We start from the raw sequence: 19363 nt of genomic DNA on the forward strand, positions 1-19363 counted from the left end.
TATATTCTCCAATAAAGTACAGCCATCGCTTGAAGTATACGTTGGCCTCCCATAAATCTCCCTTCTTTGTGACCTATAAAAGGTGTAAAAGCAGGGTGTGATCAGTTTGATGCGAGACAAAAAAAACTCCACACTATCACGCAATCTGGCAGAATGCTTACCCCAATATATTTACTGCCACTATCACTTATAGAAAGAGCCGCCTCAGGTCGAGAGTCACCTGATGGCGATGTACGTGATACAATATTACTTGTAAATGATGAAGACGAAGGGCCTCCTGTTCCGTTGGGTCTTCGTGCAGTACTTTTCACAACTGAGGAGCCGAGTGATCGACGACCAACACGAGCTTTTGGACGAGCGGTGGGGGAGAATGTGCCCACCCTGAATTGGAATAAAGCCGGAGTGTCATTGGACGGCTTTGTACGGATTTTTTTGTTTCCTACCTCGGAGAAGTTGAGAATCCAAGTTTGGTAGGTCTACCACGAGGCTTTCGGCCAAGATCTTGTAATCTGCACAGAGCATGACATGAAGACACGAATGATTTGAGAATCAGAAGGAAGAAAATGGTGTAACAGAAAGAAATCACAGAATTTCTCCAAACTCACCGAGCAGCAGTTCCAAGTAATTCAGCAAAATTGGCACTGTATGCATGAGCCGCTTAACAACAAAAGAAAACAGGTTGGATCCGCGACAAATTAAGATTTGACGAAAAACGCAAAAATTCAAAGCACAAGATACAAAGCATGTCTTTACCCTCCAGTTCAGTATTGTAGAAACCTGTGACAAGAGTAGAAAGCAAGATTACGTCAGGCACGAGGCCTTGGACATGTGTCAAAAATAGTTGCAAACTTACCAATTGACAAGAATTGTCCATCAATGTTAATCTTTGCCTGCCATCGATCACCAGCTTTATAAACTCCTTTGAACGTAGAATTCTGTTGTTCTTGGTGTTCCGGTGAAGTAACTGAACCCGAAGGGCCACTAGTAATCGTTGTAACTGTTGTGGTTGTAGTTGACGTGGCTGGTGGTGGAGGAGCAGAAGGCTTCCTTTCTGATTGTTGTTCTTGGTGCTGTATATCTTCCATCATATCGGGACCACTTCCACTGTCCTCGGGAGTGATGGGAGCGACAGGTCGTGCAGCGACTATGGGAGCTGCCGATGACACCTTAGGTTGAATGACTTTGGTTGCAACGTTTTGCTGTTGGCGTACTATGTCAAATCTATCTTCTTCTTCGTCTTCTTCGTCGTCTTCTTCGGGAGCCTCGGACTGTTGTGGTGTTGTCGCGCCTGACAATGACGGAGTACCGACCACAGGAACCCTTTGAGATATTATTCTAGTCCTGACTGGTTTGGCAACTCCATTTTCGGGGTTTGCTGCAAGCAGGGTTGGAAACAATAAGCGTGTAGATGGTCGGGTTTCGCGACCTGATTTTCGGATTTGTGACGGAGAGACTGGTTCTTGTTTGGGCTTAGGGACGGTAGTGGCAGCTTTTACAGGTGAGAGAGGTATAGGCTTGGTAGACCTGGTAGACGTTCCGTCCGGTTTGACCTTGAAGATATCTATTAAATGTTCGGAGTTTGATTTCGTATTTAATGAATAAAAAATAATCAAGAAGTCGTGCACAATTTTTCACTAACCTGCCATCACTATAATTGTTATTTTAGCTCGCTTCTTTACGAACTTCTGGTGTTTTGGGTGACAGTGCCTCGTGGTTTGGACCAGTTAAACGAACAAGACGACAAGAGCAGACCTATAAAAGGAAGAATTCGATTCGAATAATGTTTTTACCAACTGAATCGCGTGGTCGTTGATTTTGAAGCATGGTTTCAACTTGACGACGCCCAAAAGTAGTCCGCATACACTCAAAGGCACTAAGCTTCTTCGGCGAGACTCTCTTCACCACGAAAGGGGCCGGACATGAAGTCGATACAAAGAGTAATTGGTTGAGGCATCAGTATTATATGTACAATGTGTAGATAAGTCGCAGTGTGGACACAAATTCATCTGCCTTGCTTTCGAGCATAATCATCTATAATAAACGTGTCATGGTTCGTTTTCAGATCTCAAAAACAATCAAATTCAATCATTTATACCAACTCTTCTCGAATAATCCTCTAACACAGCCGCAAGTTGCTCTAGCTCTGTGACTTGTTGCTCAAGATCAGCGACTTGAGTCAAATATGGTTCAATTTCCTTTTCTAAATCAAGCCATTTCAGTCATTTGACGAAGAATGATCATCGTAGGATGTCTTTCCAAGGAACGTACGTGTCTGTTGTAAAGCCGTGAGCTCGTTGATCAAATGTTGTGATTTAGTAGCCAATTCAGAATAAACATCACGGGTAGCAGCATTTAGAGTCTCGATAGCTTGATAGTCATCAATTATTGCTATATCAAATAATGGGAAACTTGGTTAGCCTAAGACAAGTGATTAAATTTGAAACCGTCATTCAAACAATTGGACTTGCCCGTCATTTCAGATTGAACGGTCTCAGCGGCTTTATGAAGAGCTTCAACGACTGCTTCCTCTGCCATTCCTGTCATTTGCTACTACACTATTCGACGCCGTGTAGGCAGTTCCAATTTCAAATAAGATGCTAGAGTGTTATAGGGAAGGAGGAGCACTGATGCAGTCATATATTGCTATTATAAAACTACAATACTACATCGATTTCATTACTAGGCTTATCACTACAATCACCACAAAACACAGATGCAATGACACAGAAATGACACTTGATGCGGCGGCCATCGATCACGAAGTTCTCTTGCCCCAGTAATTCACTCCAGCCCTGTCGAGTACACATGTGTAGAACGCAACTGGAGTACCTGACTACGCAGCAAGTCTACACATACTGGTGTTGCTCAATGAGGTTCCATGTGGTCTCTCTATCAGAGTACATGGATTGCCTAGATGAGGGCCGGCCAACGAGTATCAACGGCAGCCGTGTGGGCGGCTGTGGTCTTCGAGAGGTCTCTCTCGTCTCTCTGCTAAGGTGTGTTGGGATTATTATGGCAATCCAATTATCAAATGAGGCAAGTTACCAACCCAAATACGTTCAGCGGGGGGCTGGAATCTGGCGTATTCGTGCACACACCTGACATATCTCACGTATCCATGTCCTCCAAATACGTCCTTGTTTCGTGCTTAACTCATTTTCAATCGTGTTACAATTGTCACGACCATGAAGCTGAAGGCAAGATTGCCAACCAAGAGCGCCAAGTCACAAATACATGATATCGGATATCAGACCACAGCTATACAGTTTAAAGAATCGAATATACAAATTGTTGAAAGAAACTTACTACTATTACCACCATACTTCAATACGCAATGGGTGTCGCCAAGTTATAGATCTTGGCTCCTTCACTATAATCCTTGCCTGGCACCCGTTCAGCCAGAGGTGGAAACTGTTGAAATTGAGCACTCAATGTAAGGGCATGACTCGGTCACGATATCTCAAAATGCCAACAACATACCTTTTCACGTTTGTCGTCGTAATAATGTTTCCTCATATTGCCGGCCCTCAAATCATTATAGGTCAAGTAGAAAGCTGATCTAGCCCTATCCGTATTATTTCCTCCGGATCTATGAGCAAGGTAGGAGCCAAATATCAGACAGTCACCAGAATCACAAGTTACTGGAACCCATGGTTGAGTAGCGTCCACCCAAGATCTCGCAATGGAACCATCTGCTTCTTGAGGCAGCACTCCCTTAGTATGTGAGCCTGGTACGACTTCTAGGCAGCCATTTTCTGGATTTGGAGGAGATTTTCAGTACAGTACTTGCAGATATTGTAAGAGACACTGCATACCGATTGTGGCAGGATCAACAGCCATCATAAGCGAAAGATGCATAGGCTGTCCGAATTGTGAGAATGCGGGAGCGTCTTGATGAGGAGGAAAACCACCACCGCCTTCATGTTGGATTGTAGAGTGTAAGATTGAATCAACGGGCTCCTTTAGGTCGTTACCACGTCAGCTGGCTTACCAGCGAGTTTGTAATTGATCTTTTCCTTAAACAAGACCATTCCTGGTGACTGTTCATTGTTTTCAGCGGATAGCAAGGCAGTAAGTACGTTCAATATACGAGAAGAATTGACTAGATCGTGAATTTCTTGATTGTAGGGTGTGAAATTCTCAGTTCTGCATAGGAGCGCCTGTCCATTTCGAACTTCTGAATAGTGCATCCACTTTCCTGCATATATGAAGACAGCATTCAATTAGAAATCATTTAAGGGGGCGATTGAAACGAAAACATGCCGGTGAAACCGGACCTTTCTCTTCGGGCCAATTCCTGATGGTAGAAGCAGCTTGTAACATGATTTGCTTCTGGGCTGGTGTTAGGAGGTCTTTCAAGACAATATATCCATTTTTGAAACTTTGCAGTTGTACGTCAGATAACGCGTAAGGCTGAGTGTTCTCATGGTCCACCATTTTCTCAATCAACACACTTATAAACCAGTCACGAAATGGACGATGCTCTAGCAAATCCTTGGGCTGCTCCTAGTAGTAGTCCAGAAGCCGAGCCCTCTTCTCCAACAGAGCCTATACCTACTAGTCCTCCTATTACAACAGCTCCAGTCTTTGACGAATGGCAGGCTATGAAAGCAGAGAACACGAGTCCCCAAGCACCAGCTTTTGTTATAAGTACATTGGAACCATCTATAATACCAGAAAAGTCGCCAAGTACTGCTTCTCCAGACACTTCAAAGCTGATACATTTCGATGAAGAATTGACATTTAATGCTATGACATCAAAGCAGACGGAATTTGATTATGACCCTGAGAGAGATAGTCTTGTTAGGTAGCGCTACGTTTTATTCCTTACTTTCTGATATCTGGTTGACACGTTATTCTCTAGTCAAGTATTGGAGTTGCAAGATTCACTCAAAGGTATTGGTTGTTATTTGCTTATTACACCATATGTCTCACAGTCATGCGTATTAGATCTGGTATTGAGAGTCCAAACTGCACGAAATACTCATTCTCAAATGTTGTCAGAGAATCAGATCTTGCTCAAATACATCAACAACCTAATGTCGGCAACTGATGGGGGTTCGCCGACGACTACGTCGAGAAAGTGATGATGGCGTCTTGGGTAGCATACATAAATAATCGTAATTGTATAGTCCATATAGATCAACTTCGCAGTCCATAATCAGGGTTCGCCGCCAGAATGAGATGGACAAACATTCGTGACCATTCATCCCTCCATTTGTGACTGTGAAACGGCCGACTCATAAGCCTTGCATTATAACACAAAGGGAACTGACTTTGGCCGCGTCTATCAGTGAGCTGATGAACTGGAACTATTTGATTCACGTAAAGAACAAAAGAATTAACACCAAACTTTTTTTCCCACCATTCATTTATAGTTCACAAGCTCCCTCCAAAAAGCCACTTCATCAGCACGCTCATTACGCGTCAAGAAAGCAGTCTATTCCCAGTCTAGTAGATCACTGCAAAACGCCAAACCTGCATTCTCTCCATCATCCTCCATCACTTATTAAAAAAATCACAAAGATGCAGGGAATCGAAATGAATGACGCCATCAAGGAGTATGAGTGGGATGATGAGGCGGAAGGTGATTCTTTTGATGATGACGAGTCTGTGAATCCATCTAGTCAAGCCTCCACTGCAACTGGCGCGTCAAGTTCGAGAATGAGCAAGTCTTCCAGAAAGAGATCTGAATGCTGGCCCAAGTCTGTAGGAGCTGATGTATCTAGATGGTAAGAGATTGCCGATTAGGTGGTATCGTTGCGCCCATTGTCCTACAGTACAGCGCTTGCTGGATGGACTCATTCATTTCAACCAACATTGCGTATTAACCGCTACTTTGTTCTGCTATAGGCTTTTGGAAAACTTTGAGGCTCGAGCTGATGCATCTATGCAACGAGAAGCTTTATATTCTTATTGTGAGTGTTCCGGGGCTCTCCTGGTTTGAACTCTTCATGGACAATCCTTTGAAGCTACGACTTTTAACATACTAAGCACATCATTAATGACCTCTTTTGCATGTATAGACGTCTCTTATCACACTACCAGCCATGAAGAATATGTGGCGGCCGCAACTCCGGCAACTTTTGGCAAGTTAATACGGCACGTCTTCCCAAAAGTCGGAACTCGTAGATTGGGTTGTCGAGGCTCTTCCAAATATCACTATATTGGTGTCTGTGTGAAACCCGATGGTCCATTAGCTAAAAGCGGGATGGTTATCCAAACTACAATCATCACTCCTGAACTAGTCATTCCAAAAAAGCCTACCAAAAGATCAGCCAAATCTAATCTAAGCTCGACGTCCACATCCGCATCAACGCCCACTTCAACAACAGCCCCGCCAACTACGGCAACAAAGGCGCGTCGCGGGTCGTTGTCTGAAGCTTCAAGAACCATCAAGAAAAACAAGGCATCACCATTAGCTCAACGATTAGGCCGTTTACAACCACCAGGTGGTCTAACTCCTTTAATCATCCCATCTCCGCCATCTCCATTCCTAGCCTCTCTACCAGGAACTCCAATGCCGGACTTTGCATCACTAGTATTGCAATCCCCACAAATACCAACCTCTAATACATCACTTATGGGAACCACACCATTAACATTCTCTGCTACCTCCGGAGCACTAAATCCTTCCGTAATGAGTCTACCTTTACTCTCAGGAATGTTGGGTAGTCCATTACAAATGTCACATCCTCAAATCACGTCACCACCAATGCATTCCCATCCGTTGGGATTCTCGCCGATTCAAGCTTGTAAATCCTTTTTATCTATAACGCTTGATGCTACTTCGACGTTTACGTGGCTGTGTGAAGAGGTTGAAAAGCTGTCGGCACATAGTGAAGCTTTTGGATTGGCAGTTGAAAAGATTCATTTGAAACTATGTGCTACCACTAGAGAGTTTGTTGCAAGGTATCCAGATGCCATGATGGATTGGAATGCCGTCAGATGGATTGTGGAATGCGATATCGTCCTTGCCAGCGTAAGTGCCAGGTCGTGCTCTTGTCAATTTTTTTGCGCTTGCTCCATAAGAGCATTGGCTGATTTTTTTTCTTGACAATTAAGGCTGTTTTGACGACCCTCCACGAGAAACTGCTACTGCCGCATACCATCAGTCCCCAAACCGTAGACTCTCTTCGATCGCTGCCCAAAATATTCGCTGCTGGTGTATCTGTATTCCCAATTGGACACGCCGTCCACGTCAAGAAGGCTGAAATCGTCATTGCCTTCCAGAAAAGTGTAGAAATGCTCATTGGATTCATTCATCTTTCGCTATGCTTTGGTCAAATCATACAGGATGGCCCTGTCGTTGATTCTGTCTCCAAGGAATTGGCTACTGTGGATGCTGTATGGGCTCATGATATGTTTGTGTCCCATTGCGGAGATGATAGCACTGCTGTGTTCATGACATGTATGTGTTGATAGCAAAGATGCACGGAGTTTTATTTTAACAAGTCTCTTTCTCAATTAGTACTATCCAACTTTATCTCGCAAATCGACAGCCGTCAATCTCTTATATCATGGGGTAACTGGGCTCATTCATTAATGAATGTTGGTGCTGATCTGGTATGCCTTGTGTGAGAGACCTTCCTTTTTTGCTTAAGTATCTCATCATTACCACTTAGGAAAAGGGAATGAGCTTATCTAACGTCAGAACATTCCAGTCTTCGTTCTCGTGGTTTATGAATCTGATACTCAAGACCTACCACTTTAGTGATGCTGCAAATGGTATGGAATGCTATTCTGCAGAAAAACAAAATTCATACTTGGTCCTCATTCACTCACAATCAAACTCGCTTAATGCCGGTACTGACGACAATCTATTATAAATAATAGCTTGGCTGGCTGTCTGCAAATCATGGATGGAAGCTTATTTCGACCTCTTGTCTGCCTTCAACCAAAAGGATGCTTCGACCACCTCTTTCTCGGCATGTGCTGTCCAACATAAAGTCTGGGACATGACAAATCCATTCCTATTCCGAGAACTCGAACGCATGCAGCACTTTGAAGAATACGATACTTTTGCCCGTGGTGTCGATGTCGATGTGCAAAATGTGGATGGTGATTCTGAATTGTCTAGCGAACAACAATATTGTTCCCTTCCTGCATCGTCATCTTCTGCCATGTTTAGTCCCAGCAAACAGCCCGATCTAGACTTTGTTGGGATGATGGGAATGGGCAGTAGTAGTGCCACTAGTAGTGGTACATTCAATCCACCATTCTTGACGTCACCTAGTCCGGCACTGGGAGCATATGAAGAGGGATATAGCTCTGATGGAATTTCATCGATTCAAGTCAAGCAAGAACCTCAAGACGATGCTGTTACAAAGGGAAGCATGGTTGGTGGTCGTGACACTTTTTGGTCTGGAGAGCCAGTACTTACGTCACCTCATCGCTATCGATCTGAAAAGAGACAAAGACTCAGGTATACTTCCAAATGACTGTTGAATATTTGGAGAGCCAAATGAATATCAATCGTCTAAGCGACACTCATCTTCATACAGCACTCAAGACCTCGCAATGATATTTAATAAGCAACAGTCACCAATCAAGCAACAAAATCATTCAAGTCCTTATGAGCTCATATTAGACTCGTGGAGTACACCTACTGAATTTGATCGAGATTTAAGCAGCATCACTGGTGGTCTTGCTGGATTCTGTGAAGACGATTGAACCGGCTGATTGAAAAGAAGACCACCTGTGGAATGATGATGAGATTGTGTGAATGTTATGTACAATAGAAGATGAGCTCAGTAACCTACATAATTGCATTCTACGCAAAATACCTAATTATAATACCTCAGTTAAAAAGCAACGAGATAACGAAATAATACAATCAGATTAATTATTTATATGACTGGGATACATCCTCGATTTGTAAGTCAGGTTGTGATGAGTTTTCGTCGCCCTTGTTCAAGAGCCCCAAACCTTCGCGAAAGAGAGAGAGAGTGAGGACAAGTTGCTCGTATTTCTGCATTTGGTATGTGCGAATCCAGAGGATACAGCATTAGCTACTTGAATTGGGATAGACGGTATTCAGTCAATCAAAGTGATCAGAAGCAGTTCCTGACTGATCTAGTAGAGCTTTGATATTTTGGTTTCCAGATCTCAGATTACTTTTGTGGAGCTCTGCATCGCAATGATTCGAAAATGATAACAAGTCCATCGTTAACATTATGGATGTAGCAACACGTGAATTTTCAATTTTGTCTATTGTGTACGTAAGTTTCAATAAATGTAACGTGATTCGAGTCAGTTTGTTCGTCGAAACAGCGTCAGTGACCGTGTTGAGCTTGCTTCTTGCGACAGATTCTTCAAGCTTCAAACATATTACGAAAGAAGGACAAAGAGCAACAGAGAATGGCCACAGGCAGCACCAGCCAAGCATTAGGCACATTAGAGGGCGATACGGCACAGGATGCGTCACAAATTCCTCGAGATGCCCGATTAATTTCACTCTTGTTGCAATCAATGGGAATTGAAGAATACGAGCCAAGAGTATTACATCAATTACTGGAATTTATGCATCGTGAGTACGGTTATATATGCTGTATCGAGTGGTGTATTCATTATTGTCAAGTTACTATGTCGAATTCATTCAAACATGAACATCAAATTGTAGGATATGTATTGGATGTTTTGAATGACTCAATGGTGGTTGCAGACCATGCTGGACGACAAGAAATCAACAATGCAGATTTGGAATTGGCTGTCTTGTCTAGATTAGAACACTCTTTTGCTCTACCACCTTCTCATGATGTAAGCTAATGTTGGCCTAGTCTGCGCACATTCCAACAAATTCCTCTTCCCGTTTGCTCGCTCATCGTCCACCAAATACCTTTCTATACAGGCATTATTGGAACTAGCAGCCTCAAAGAATTCAATCCCTTTGCCATCCATAGCAGAAAAGTTTGGATTCCGTGTACCTCCAGAAGCTAGAACACTCACTTCTCCAAACTTTGTCGTCACGCCCATTCCAACTAATGTAAGCGTTTGAGTCCAGTAATACTGCCTGAGTTGTTGTATACCACACATTCTTCTGACTAAATCAACTGCTTTTGTTCTGGCTGTTGATAAAGCAAACCCCAGAAGGAACACATTCATCTGGTATACCACAAAAACGAAAACAGGAAATGCAGCAACATCAGCAAGGAATGCAAATGCATCAACAGCAGCAGCAAATGCCACAAATGAATCCAATGAATCAACAACAGCAAATGATGCCTCCACAGCAGCAGCCAATGGGATATGTTCCTCAACAACCAATGTATATGCCTGCTTCTGAAACACGACCATCGCAAGATGATGATGAGGACTATGACATGGCATGAAACCCAAAACGTAACAGCAAAACCCAGACTAGATTGCTGTAGTTTTTACTACAGTGCGAATGTAGTCACTACTATCGGCCAGCTCCTCTGCAGCCTTTTTGTTGTTGCAAAATTCGTGTGTTTAAACTACTAAAATATAACTTATATGTTTACTATGAACAAAAGTCATTATATGATTCAATTACAGAGGTGATTTCTTCAAAGCATTCATCAAACACGTATGGAGTGTCATCACCACCATATTTCTGATACCAGTGCAAGAATGCTCCTTCAGTATACATTGCTCTTGCCTTCCTAGTCACGGATTCAAGCATGGGGACCACATCGTTACTGTTGTAACATAGCGTTAAAGATTTCTTGGTTGATTTAGGTTCAGTTGCTAGAATGTGTAAGTTAAGAAAGATGACAGCAAAAAGGTTGTTGACAAGGTATGAAGCTCATGGCAGAAAAAAAGATTTTCCAGAATGAATCATACCATAGTAGTGAGAAGTTTGGTGAAGTGATATTCTTGGAGCATTGAGTTTGGTAGCAATCCTGTTCAACACATTCACAGTTCGTAGTCCATAATCACCACCGTTAGTCCCTCGTGCTACTAGTGCACTTGATAATGTCCTGACATAGAGAGCGAAAAAGTATGTATCACCGTACAGATGAATTCACAAAAACGGATTGACAACTATACTATACAATCTCTTATGATCAGCAAAAGGCACACTAGCATTCCTCATCAAGTTGGCAGCCATGTCATCCCATCCTTCCACCACAGAGTGCCTATTGATATGCACAAAGAAGGTCAGCAAGAAATGTTTGCTGTTCGGGCGTTATCATGATCGTTCATTACTTTGAAGCTTGACGAGCTATACTAGACGACGAGAATGAAGCCATCTTACAACAAGGCATTGGTGTTATGTCTGTTATCAATGCCCACGGGTCAATGGATTTTGTGGACAGCCTAGATAAGTGATTTGGGGTGGTGGGTTGAAGGTATAAGTGTTTTCCCCGGTTATTTGGAACACACCCAAACCTTTGAAAATTTTACCTTCCATTAACCAAGTCACTTGTTGGCAACAAGAATGCAGCTAGGCAAGATGCAATATACTCATTCAGGTCGTCAAGTGATACTCGATTGTTGAGGGTGGTTGCTGAAAAGAAGGTGGATGTTTCCTTTGAGAATTGGGAGCGGAAAAAAACAAGCAAGATACCCTGTCATAACAAACCTTTGCCAGCATAAATCCCAAGCTGTCTATGTATAGAAGCCATGACGGAATCATTTGAAAACAAGCCAATAAAGTCGACGTTCCTTTGATTTTGGAAGAGAACAAGGTTAAGGTTTGAATGGCGAAAAAACCTCTTACACAAAAGGGATACCTCTGAAGCCAGCCCAGAGTTAACATTGTGTTATAGCTTTGTAGAGTGGTTTCTCCAGATTGAAAAGGTATGACACTAGGTTTATTAACGTCAAGTTTGTTTGGCAGATAGTGAGAGCGATACTACTCACGCGGTCGACATGATGAAGCCTTTAGGAAATGCATCGCGTATTTCTTCTGCTAGCCTGGGTGAGAATAAAACAGTTTAACTATTATCGGCGCAAAAATAAGCCAGTTCCAACATGGAAACTCACCTAGATCCTAGACCAGATCCAGTTCCTCCAGCGACACTATGAAAAGGAGAAGACAAAAAGCCGTAAGGCTCCTGACAAAAAACCCGGCACTTCGACAGGGAAACTGGGTACCTGTGAAGCAACATACACCCATCATAACGACTAGCCTTCTCCGAGACGGAACGATACAATTCCATGATATCATCTAATCGTCGTGTATCCCAATACCCATGAGCCCAATTGTTGCCTCTTCCTGATGTTCCGTTTTCAATGTATGAAGCAGGGAAGGAAGGATGTGCTGTTTGCTTTCGTTTCCTCCATGTCTGAATACATGTAAACAATCACATGTTAGAAATTATGTCAATTGTAAATTGGAAACAAAAGCATCCACATAGGTCGATCAAATCGATTTTTTTGGGGTACAACATAGTTCCACTTTGAAATTGCCAATGATGATACTCACTTTACGCTCGGTATCAACGACTAATTGCTTGTAGGTGTTTAATGGGTATCGTAATTCGACATCTTGATACCTAATGTTGCAACCAACGTCAGGTTTGCCACAACCACGTGGTTGAAGCACTAATCAAAACGATCAATTAAATTATTTACTCTGATGCAAGCTGATCAAACAGGCTTTGGCCAACTTGAATGCCACACTAAGTGAGTCAAGTTAGAAAGCAATAAAGGAATAAAACATCCAAGCTCTTCAAGTTTAGTGCCTGGCCAACTTGAGTAAAGATCATATTGTATCTAGTTATGTTAGCATGTCAGGCTGTTTGGAGCAGGAGGTCTGGCGTGCAAATGGACCTGAACAGCTAGTACGAGAATGGGGCTCAGAAGCAGTAATTCCAAGCTGAGAGTTGAACCAAGCTGGAGCCAAACGCGTTGTGAATGACAATCATAATGAATCATTCATACTTCATGAGTCGACGATAAACGCAGTTCGCTTATTTTGCACGGTCGAGGGATATCAAAAGCAGGTGTCTTCAGTAATACGTTTATTTGTGCAACACGAAAGCTTAAAAAGAAAAACTAGAGGAAATAAGGAGCTTGTTGTCTCGGAGGCACCGATCTGTCATTGTCTGTTGGGAAGAACAAAACGAGGACTTCAGCTTTCCAAATTTCAATTCGACATCATCACACACGCAACAACTTACCAGGAACAGCATTGAATATCTTGAATGACTTTTCGTCAATATTCAGACTCTCGTCCACCACCATTATCGATGCAACATTCCCACAGCGATAACAATAGTTGGGTGCGGACCATACTGTAACTAGATTGGAATCTGGGAACATGTACTTGTATCCCTCTTGAACCAATTGATGGGCTCGTGCAATTAAAAGCAGATTGTTGACATGGTTGAACTAGTGTGAGTGATGGATTGTTTCAGTTAAGAAAGCAAAACAAGCGCAAACCAAAGATAAAAAATACCTCTGAAGTCACTTTGCTACCAAACAACCATCCTGCTCCTCTAGGACTGACGCCCCATGTTTCAATTTCCTCAGGATCTGACCACATCAAGTCTAGAAAGCCCATAGTTAGAAAACCATGTTCAAACTCCAACCTTCAGAAGCACTAGTCTTACCGCAGAAGGCACCCTCATGAGGAATCTCTTGGCATCGCTGTATTGTTCGAATTTGATCCAATGTACGTACATCCGGCGATAATCCACCGTGCACACATAGTACTCTGCCGTCTACAATCTAAAGAAAACAGTGAGTGAGTACTTTTTCATGTGGGAAACTTCTTTGGCATAATTTTCGTTTCTGGAATATATGCTACGTACTGCAGCCAATGTCAAGTAATCAAAGACACCGCAGCAATACTTCCACACATTGGCATTGCCATATTTTGTTTGGCATTCATCTAAGCGTGAGCGAGAAGAGTAATGAGATGAATTGATCAATAAAGATATTGATGTCTTCGTTACCATAGAAGCCATATACTTGTGTTATCTGTCTGCTTTCATGATTTCCTCGCAATAGTGTAATCTTGTCTGGATACCTACAGTAGATTTTTATTGATTCAGACGAGATCCAATGACAAAAAACGATATTTTTATCTGTCGTACCTGGCCTTGAGGACCAGCAATAATGTAAATGTTTCTAGCGAGTAATATCCACGATCTACAAAGTCACCCTAGGGTGTGAAGGATGTGCTTGGTGAGCATTCTATAGGCTTACATCTCTCCAATGATCTGTATTATACCATAAATATGTAAGAGGTAGTAGGAATCTCTCCTCCGACACGAAACAACTCGATGAGGTCAAAGAACTGTCCGTGGATGTCACCACAGACGGTGACAGGACTATGTACAGGTTGGATGTTTGATTCTTCCATGAGCAAGTCTTTGACCTATCGTTGTGTATATGGTTTGGTTTAGTTCTATATATATTCGTAATCCACAACATGTTGTTGATGTAAGGGGGCGGACGAGACAGAGAAAGCCCTTGCGTACTGTATCGCATAGTTTCTTTATATCGGGTTCCGGCAGATACTGGCATTTCTTGACTGTCTCCAACCATTCATCTGGGCCTAGTGTTCATACCCGAATGTGAGTGTTTGGGCGTAAAGTGTAGACTGCTTGTTGTTGTCAGTAGTAACTTTAGGCCAACTTACCAGGCATTCTACTAGTGCTTTGTATGGTCTACTGCTGCTACTTGTCTACTTATACAAGAACCAAGTTCCGGCGATTTGATTGGGATGTGAGTGGTAGTATCGACCCTGCCTATTTTTTAGTCAACTGAGCACCGCGACTACCAATTGCTAACGAACTACAGTTCATTTTACTCGGCCTGTCTACCACTTGATCTCGTGACTTGGACATCAAATTCACGTACCGGTGCTCGACATGGACTGGAACTCGGTTGAGAAACGAGACCATGATCGCAATGAAGCCAATGTCAAGCTTAAAGAATATCTCAGCAAGCAACGAGACGAAGCAAAACATGGGTTTGTACTGGTCCAAGTGCCGCATAAACGCGTATGTACTTCTCACACTCGCCACTAATTATAGGAAGGCAATGCAAAGGCAACTCGAGATTGAAGAATACAGGAAGATGAGCGGAATTTCATTCTCAGACACCAGCCCTGTGCGTCTTTTACTTCTGTTTGTTGTGGGCTTACCTGGCAGAATGCAGACAATTCCACCATATCTGACGCTTCTCATCATCGCAGAGACAAATCAGAGAACCAAGGGAGCCTGCCGCTCCTGCTCTACAACAAGCAGCAAGGTCTATATCATCAAACACAAACAATTGGCCAAATCCGTCTGACTTTTTGGGAATGCGTAACGCACAAAGTCAGAACGACTACCGTACAGGAGTTTCAGCGAGACCACCTTTAATGCCTTCTACAATTATACCACCAATCTCATCACCACCACGACCAGCATCTCTACAGATACAGATGCCAACATCGCCACTGCGAAATTCCGTACCTCTTCCTCCACCACAAACGACACAGTTGCAACAAAGTCACAACAAGGATTCAGGCATTGACTTATCATACAGCAGACCTAACAATGGCGCATCAACATTGCTGCAACAGTATTCGACCTTGAATTCTCCTATAACGCCTTACACGCCGTATTCAGCTATAACGTCACCTGGATCGAATTTTGGAAACATGTCGACTTTAGCGTCTCCTGTCAACAACAACAGCAGTAGTAGCAATCCCTATTTGAATGCATCATCAGACGTTATAGCCGTTGGAGTAAACGACCAACAACAGCTGCTGACGAGGCTAGCACAAACAGAAGAACAGTTATACCTCGAACGCAAATCTCGCTCACACATGGAACAAGAATTGTCTATGGGAAGAACACTACTAGCTGCATTAGCCGCCAAGGTAGATTCACTACAGGAAAAGGTCACATTGGATTCAGCTTCCTTACGAGATGTAACTCGTGTAGTCTCCGAATCTGAATCTCGTAGCAAGACCGCAGTAATGGATATCAATGCACGACTTGAGAGGGAATCACAACGTGCTAATAGTTTACTTTCCGAACTGGTATCTCGCCAAAACGTGCATGATCGAGCATTACATGAAGACGATGAACGCAGTCGTGCCTTGCAAGAAGAGTTAGGACGTGTGAGATACCGTGTCGAAGGAGCCACGCTCAAAGCAGTCGAAGCTGGTGCCGAATTAAAATCCATTACCAAGGAAGTCGAAACTGAACAGCAACATCTAGGACAAGTTGCTCGTGCCGTTCGAGATCACGATCAAGCTCTTGAACGAGTCAGATCTGGTGCTGAGACTGCTATTGATGCAATAGCAAGACGATGTGAAGCTGCTATTAACGATATCAGGAGTCGAATTGATGCTGAATCGAAAGCTAGAGCTCAACATGAAGTCAACATCAAGGATTCGTATAGTGAGATACGTCGTGTTATGGCTTCTTTGGATCAAGCTGCTATACAACGTGTTGAATCTGTCAGAGGAAGCATCGCTACTGCTTTGGGACAAGAACGTGAAGAACGTGATAAGGCTCTTAACTCCATTGTCAATCAACTACGAATCATGGAACGACAGGTCGTCGATCAAAATTTTAAACTCGTGGATGCAATAACCGTTAAAATCACTGATTGTGAAAGTGTCATCACCGACGAGCGTTTGCAACGTACCAAATTTGAGTCACGATTACGACAAGATGTGGAAGATATCGTCAAGGTCCTGCAGGTAGACATTTCTAAACGTGCTGAAGATTTGCAGGCTCAACAAGCTGATACTCGTCAGCAAACCGCTGTTGCAGTTAAAGAATTGCAGGAAGCTATCTTACTCGTTGAGAAATCCGATATTACTCGATCATCGGCACTTCAAGAAGTCATACGCTCTGAAATTCGTGCTAGGATGCAAGTTGAAGCTCGCTTGGAGACTCTGACTAGGGACGTTGCTGAACGATTCGATAACGTTGATCGAAACCATCGTCAAGATATTGATGGTTTGAAACAAGAGTTGATGGAAGCTCAGTTGACATCAACACACGAAATGAAGTCTCTGTCAACTGAAATGAATGCATCACGAGTACGACAAAGTGATGACTTCAACACTCAAATCACTCAAGTCAAGAACCGTGTCAAGGACGCTGAGACGGTGTTTAACGACCACATTAATCATCTAACCGATACCATTGCATCCGTTCGCAAATCTCAACAAATTGGGTTTGAAGACTCGGCAACCACAGTAGAGAAACTCGTATCTGAAATCATTCGAGAATTGAATGATACCAAATCCAAGACTAGTGAAATTGAGGCCAACGTATCGAAGTTAACCAGTGATTCAGAAGCTAAATTACAGCTACACAGTATTCAAATTGATACAACTATGGCTGCTTTCAAGACAGAATTGGACGCTCGACCAACGTCTAGTCAAGTATCTGACATGGAGTCTGGAATAATGGTTGCTGTATCCGAACTCCGTGGTGGCGTTGAAACTATTGAGGAAATCGTAAACAATATTTCAGGTGTCCTCAATTCCAAAGCTGGACAGTCTGAAATGGATGATTCTGTCGCTCAATGCAACCAAACATTGCAAACTTTATCGACAAGATTGGAATTACTGGAACAAAGTGTCGTCAAATCAGGAGATTTAGAACAAGATGATCATATATCCGCTATGGAAGCTGCCATGAAGGGACTACAAATGATATCAAACACGCAAGAAGAATTGAAGAGTGCGCAATCACGACTTGATCAAGTGGTTGATAATATGCAACAAGTGCAAGAAACACTTCCATCGTTGTCGCTACGAGCCGATGTTCTAGAGACGGAAACCAAATGCCTGAATGCAGTTAAAGAGTGCAACGACACTCGTTTTGCTGATGTGGCTCGAATGGAGTCAAGTGCTAGTCAATTGAGTCAAGGAATCGCTACACTTGCAGCAGCTAAAATCGTATTGGATGAGGAGTTGGCTGTCAAGTATGATAGAATTGAAGAGGCTTTCACTATGAGAGATATTCAATTGAAGGATGCTCTTGCTACACGAGATGAGCACTTGGTCAAGGAATTGAGTACAAGAGATGCTCACCTTGACGCAGCGTTATCGACACGAGATGCTCACATTGCCACGGAATTAGCTACCAGAGACACTAAATTGCAACAAGCTCTAGCTACCCGAGACGAGTCCTTAAAAGACGCGCTGGCCTTACGAGACTCCCAACTACAAAACTCCCTATCCACTCGAGACTCCAACCTGCAAACCGAATTCTCAGCTGCATATGCCCGTCTTGATCACGCAATAACCAAATTTGATGCCCAAATCCAACAAGCAATCACTTCTTCATCCACATCACTATCACAAGCAATCTCATCACAGGACTCCAAACTTGATCATGCCATGCACGAACGTGATGCACGATTAGATGAGGCTATTGCTATGAGGGATGCTAGAATTGACATGTTGGATTTGCAAATGGATGCTGTTACAAGCACACTAGACGAAAAGTTGGATGCTTCTACTCATCAAGATGCTCAATCGGCATTGACTACCAGTATTACTAAATTGAGTGCTCAGGTAACAATTTTGGAAGCTCAAGTGTCCAGTTTGAAGAGTACTTCGGCTACTCATTCGGAAATCGAGACTGTGAATGGTGCTTTGGATAGCACGAGAACGGCATTGGATGCCAAATTGGCTAGTCAGAATACCATGATTGAATCCATACGATTGAAACTGGTAGATGATGTCGATGCGTCTCGCAAATCTTTGCAATCCCAATTGGGTAAATTGGATGCTCGTTTCGAGGAACATCAAATCCAATACGTGAAATTCAAGGGTACTTCCGAAAGCAAGGCGGCTTCATTAGACGATGCTTTGAACGCCCTTCCAGCCAAACTAACGGAATTAGAAACCAACATGACGAGCATCCGTCACCAAATCACCGAATCCCTCGAAACCGAAACCAACACACGCTCACAATCCATAACCGAAATCAAGGAATTCCTGGCACTAAAATCAAACGCTCAAGAAACCGAATCCGTAATATCTGAAATCAAATCCAACCTGTCTCGACTATCAGCACAACTGGAAGTCGAACAACCGTTGACAAAACAATTATCTCACGAACTCGCCGAATCCAAGTCTCGTGAACGTGAACGTCTACGAGATGCACGCGCCACACACGAAAAGGAACGTGAAAGTGACGCACGAGAAACAAAATTATGGAGAGACATGACTTTCAAACGCATTGACGGAATCGAATACAGTATTGCCCCGCTTACCAAATCACTCGATACCGTAAAGGAACAAGTGAAGACCATCCAACGAGAGCTCGACCAAGAGCTCAGTATCCAGTTACGAACACTCTCCAACGACGTGAATGGAATTAAAGAACACTCGAAAACTTGGGTTGATGTCATGTCGTTTGAGCAAACCACTGCAAACTTGCTGTCGCCCTTGCAGTTGAGGTTGCAAGCCTTGGATACTAGT

General features: G+C 43.1%; 3 protein-coding genes across 3 annotated transcripts; 2 read left to right on the top strand and 1 right to left on the bottom strand.

Annotated features, from left to right (window-relative positions):
* Positions 1-5526: 5526 nt before the first annotated feature.
* Positions 5527-8673, top strand: SmJEL517_g03175 (uncharacterized protein; the record flags this gene model as incomplete). The annotated part of the gene is made up of 8 exons (XM_031169103.1): positions 5527-5732; positions 5854-5918; positions 6027-6982; positions 7066-7411; positions 7472-7566; positions 7626-7728; positions 7837-8425; positions 8505-8673. The coding sequence occupies 8 exons, from the start codon at positions 5527-5529 to the stop codon at positions 8671-8673; spliced, it is 2529 nt and encodes an 842-aa protein (XP_031024875.1).
* A 687-nt stretch (positions 8674-9360) lies between these two features.
* SmJEL517_g03176 (uncharacterized protein) lies at positions 9361-10331 on the top strand (the record flags this gene model as incomplete). The annotated part of the gene is made up of 4 exons (XM_031169104.1): positions 9361-9529; positions 9623-9759; positions 9851-9985; positions 10080-10331. The coding sequence occupies 4 exons, from the start codon at positions 9361-9363 to the stop codon at positions 10329-10331; spliced, it is 693 nt and encodes a 230-aa protein (XP_031024872.1).
* A 68-nt stretch (positions 10332-10399) lies between these two features.
* SmJEL517_g03177 (uncharacterized protein) lies at positions 10400-14564 on the bottom strand (the record flags this gene model as incomplete). Its single annotated transcript, XM_031169105.1, has 20 exons — positions 10400-10402; positions 10517-10710; positions 10807-10943; positions 11019-11102; positions 11173-11283; positions 11371-11473; positions 11549-11631; positions 11830-11883; positions 11953-11988; positions 12064-12254; positions 12395-12513; positions 13092-13302; positions 13370-13461; positions 13524-13641; positions 13725-13804; positions 13869-13942; positions 14010-14077; positions 14147-14293; positions 14397-14473; positions 14558-14564. 20 exons carry the CDS (start codon positions 14562-14564, stop codon positions 10400-10402), a joined length of 1989 nt encoding a protein of 662 aa, XP_031024873.1.
* Positions 14565-19363: the final 4799 nt, after the last annotated feature.

This window comes from Synchytrium microbalum, assembly GCF_006535985.1.
Source record: "Synchytrium microbalum strain JEL517 chromosome Unknown SmJEL517_scf0016, whole genome shotgun sequence".
NCBI lineage: Eukaryota > Fungi > Chytridiomycota > Chytridiomycetes > Synchytriales > Synchytriaceae > Synchytrium > Synchytrium microbalum.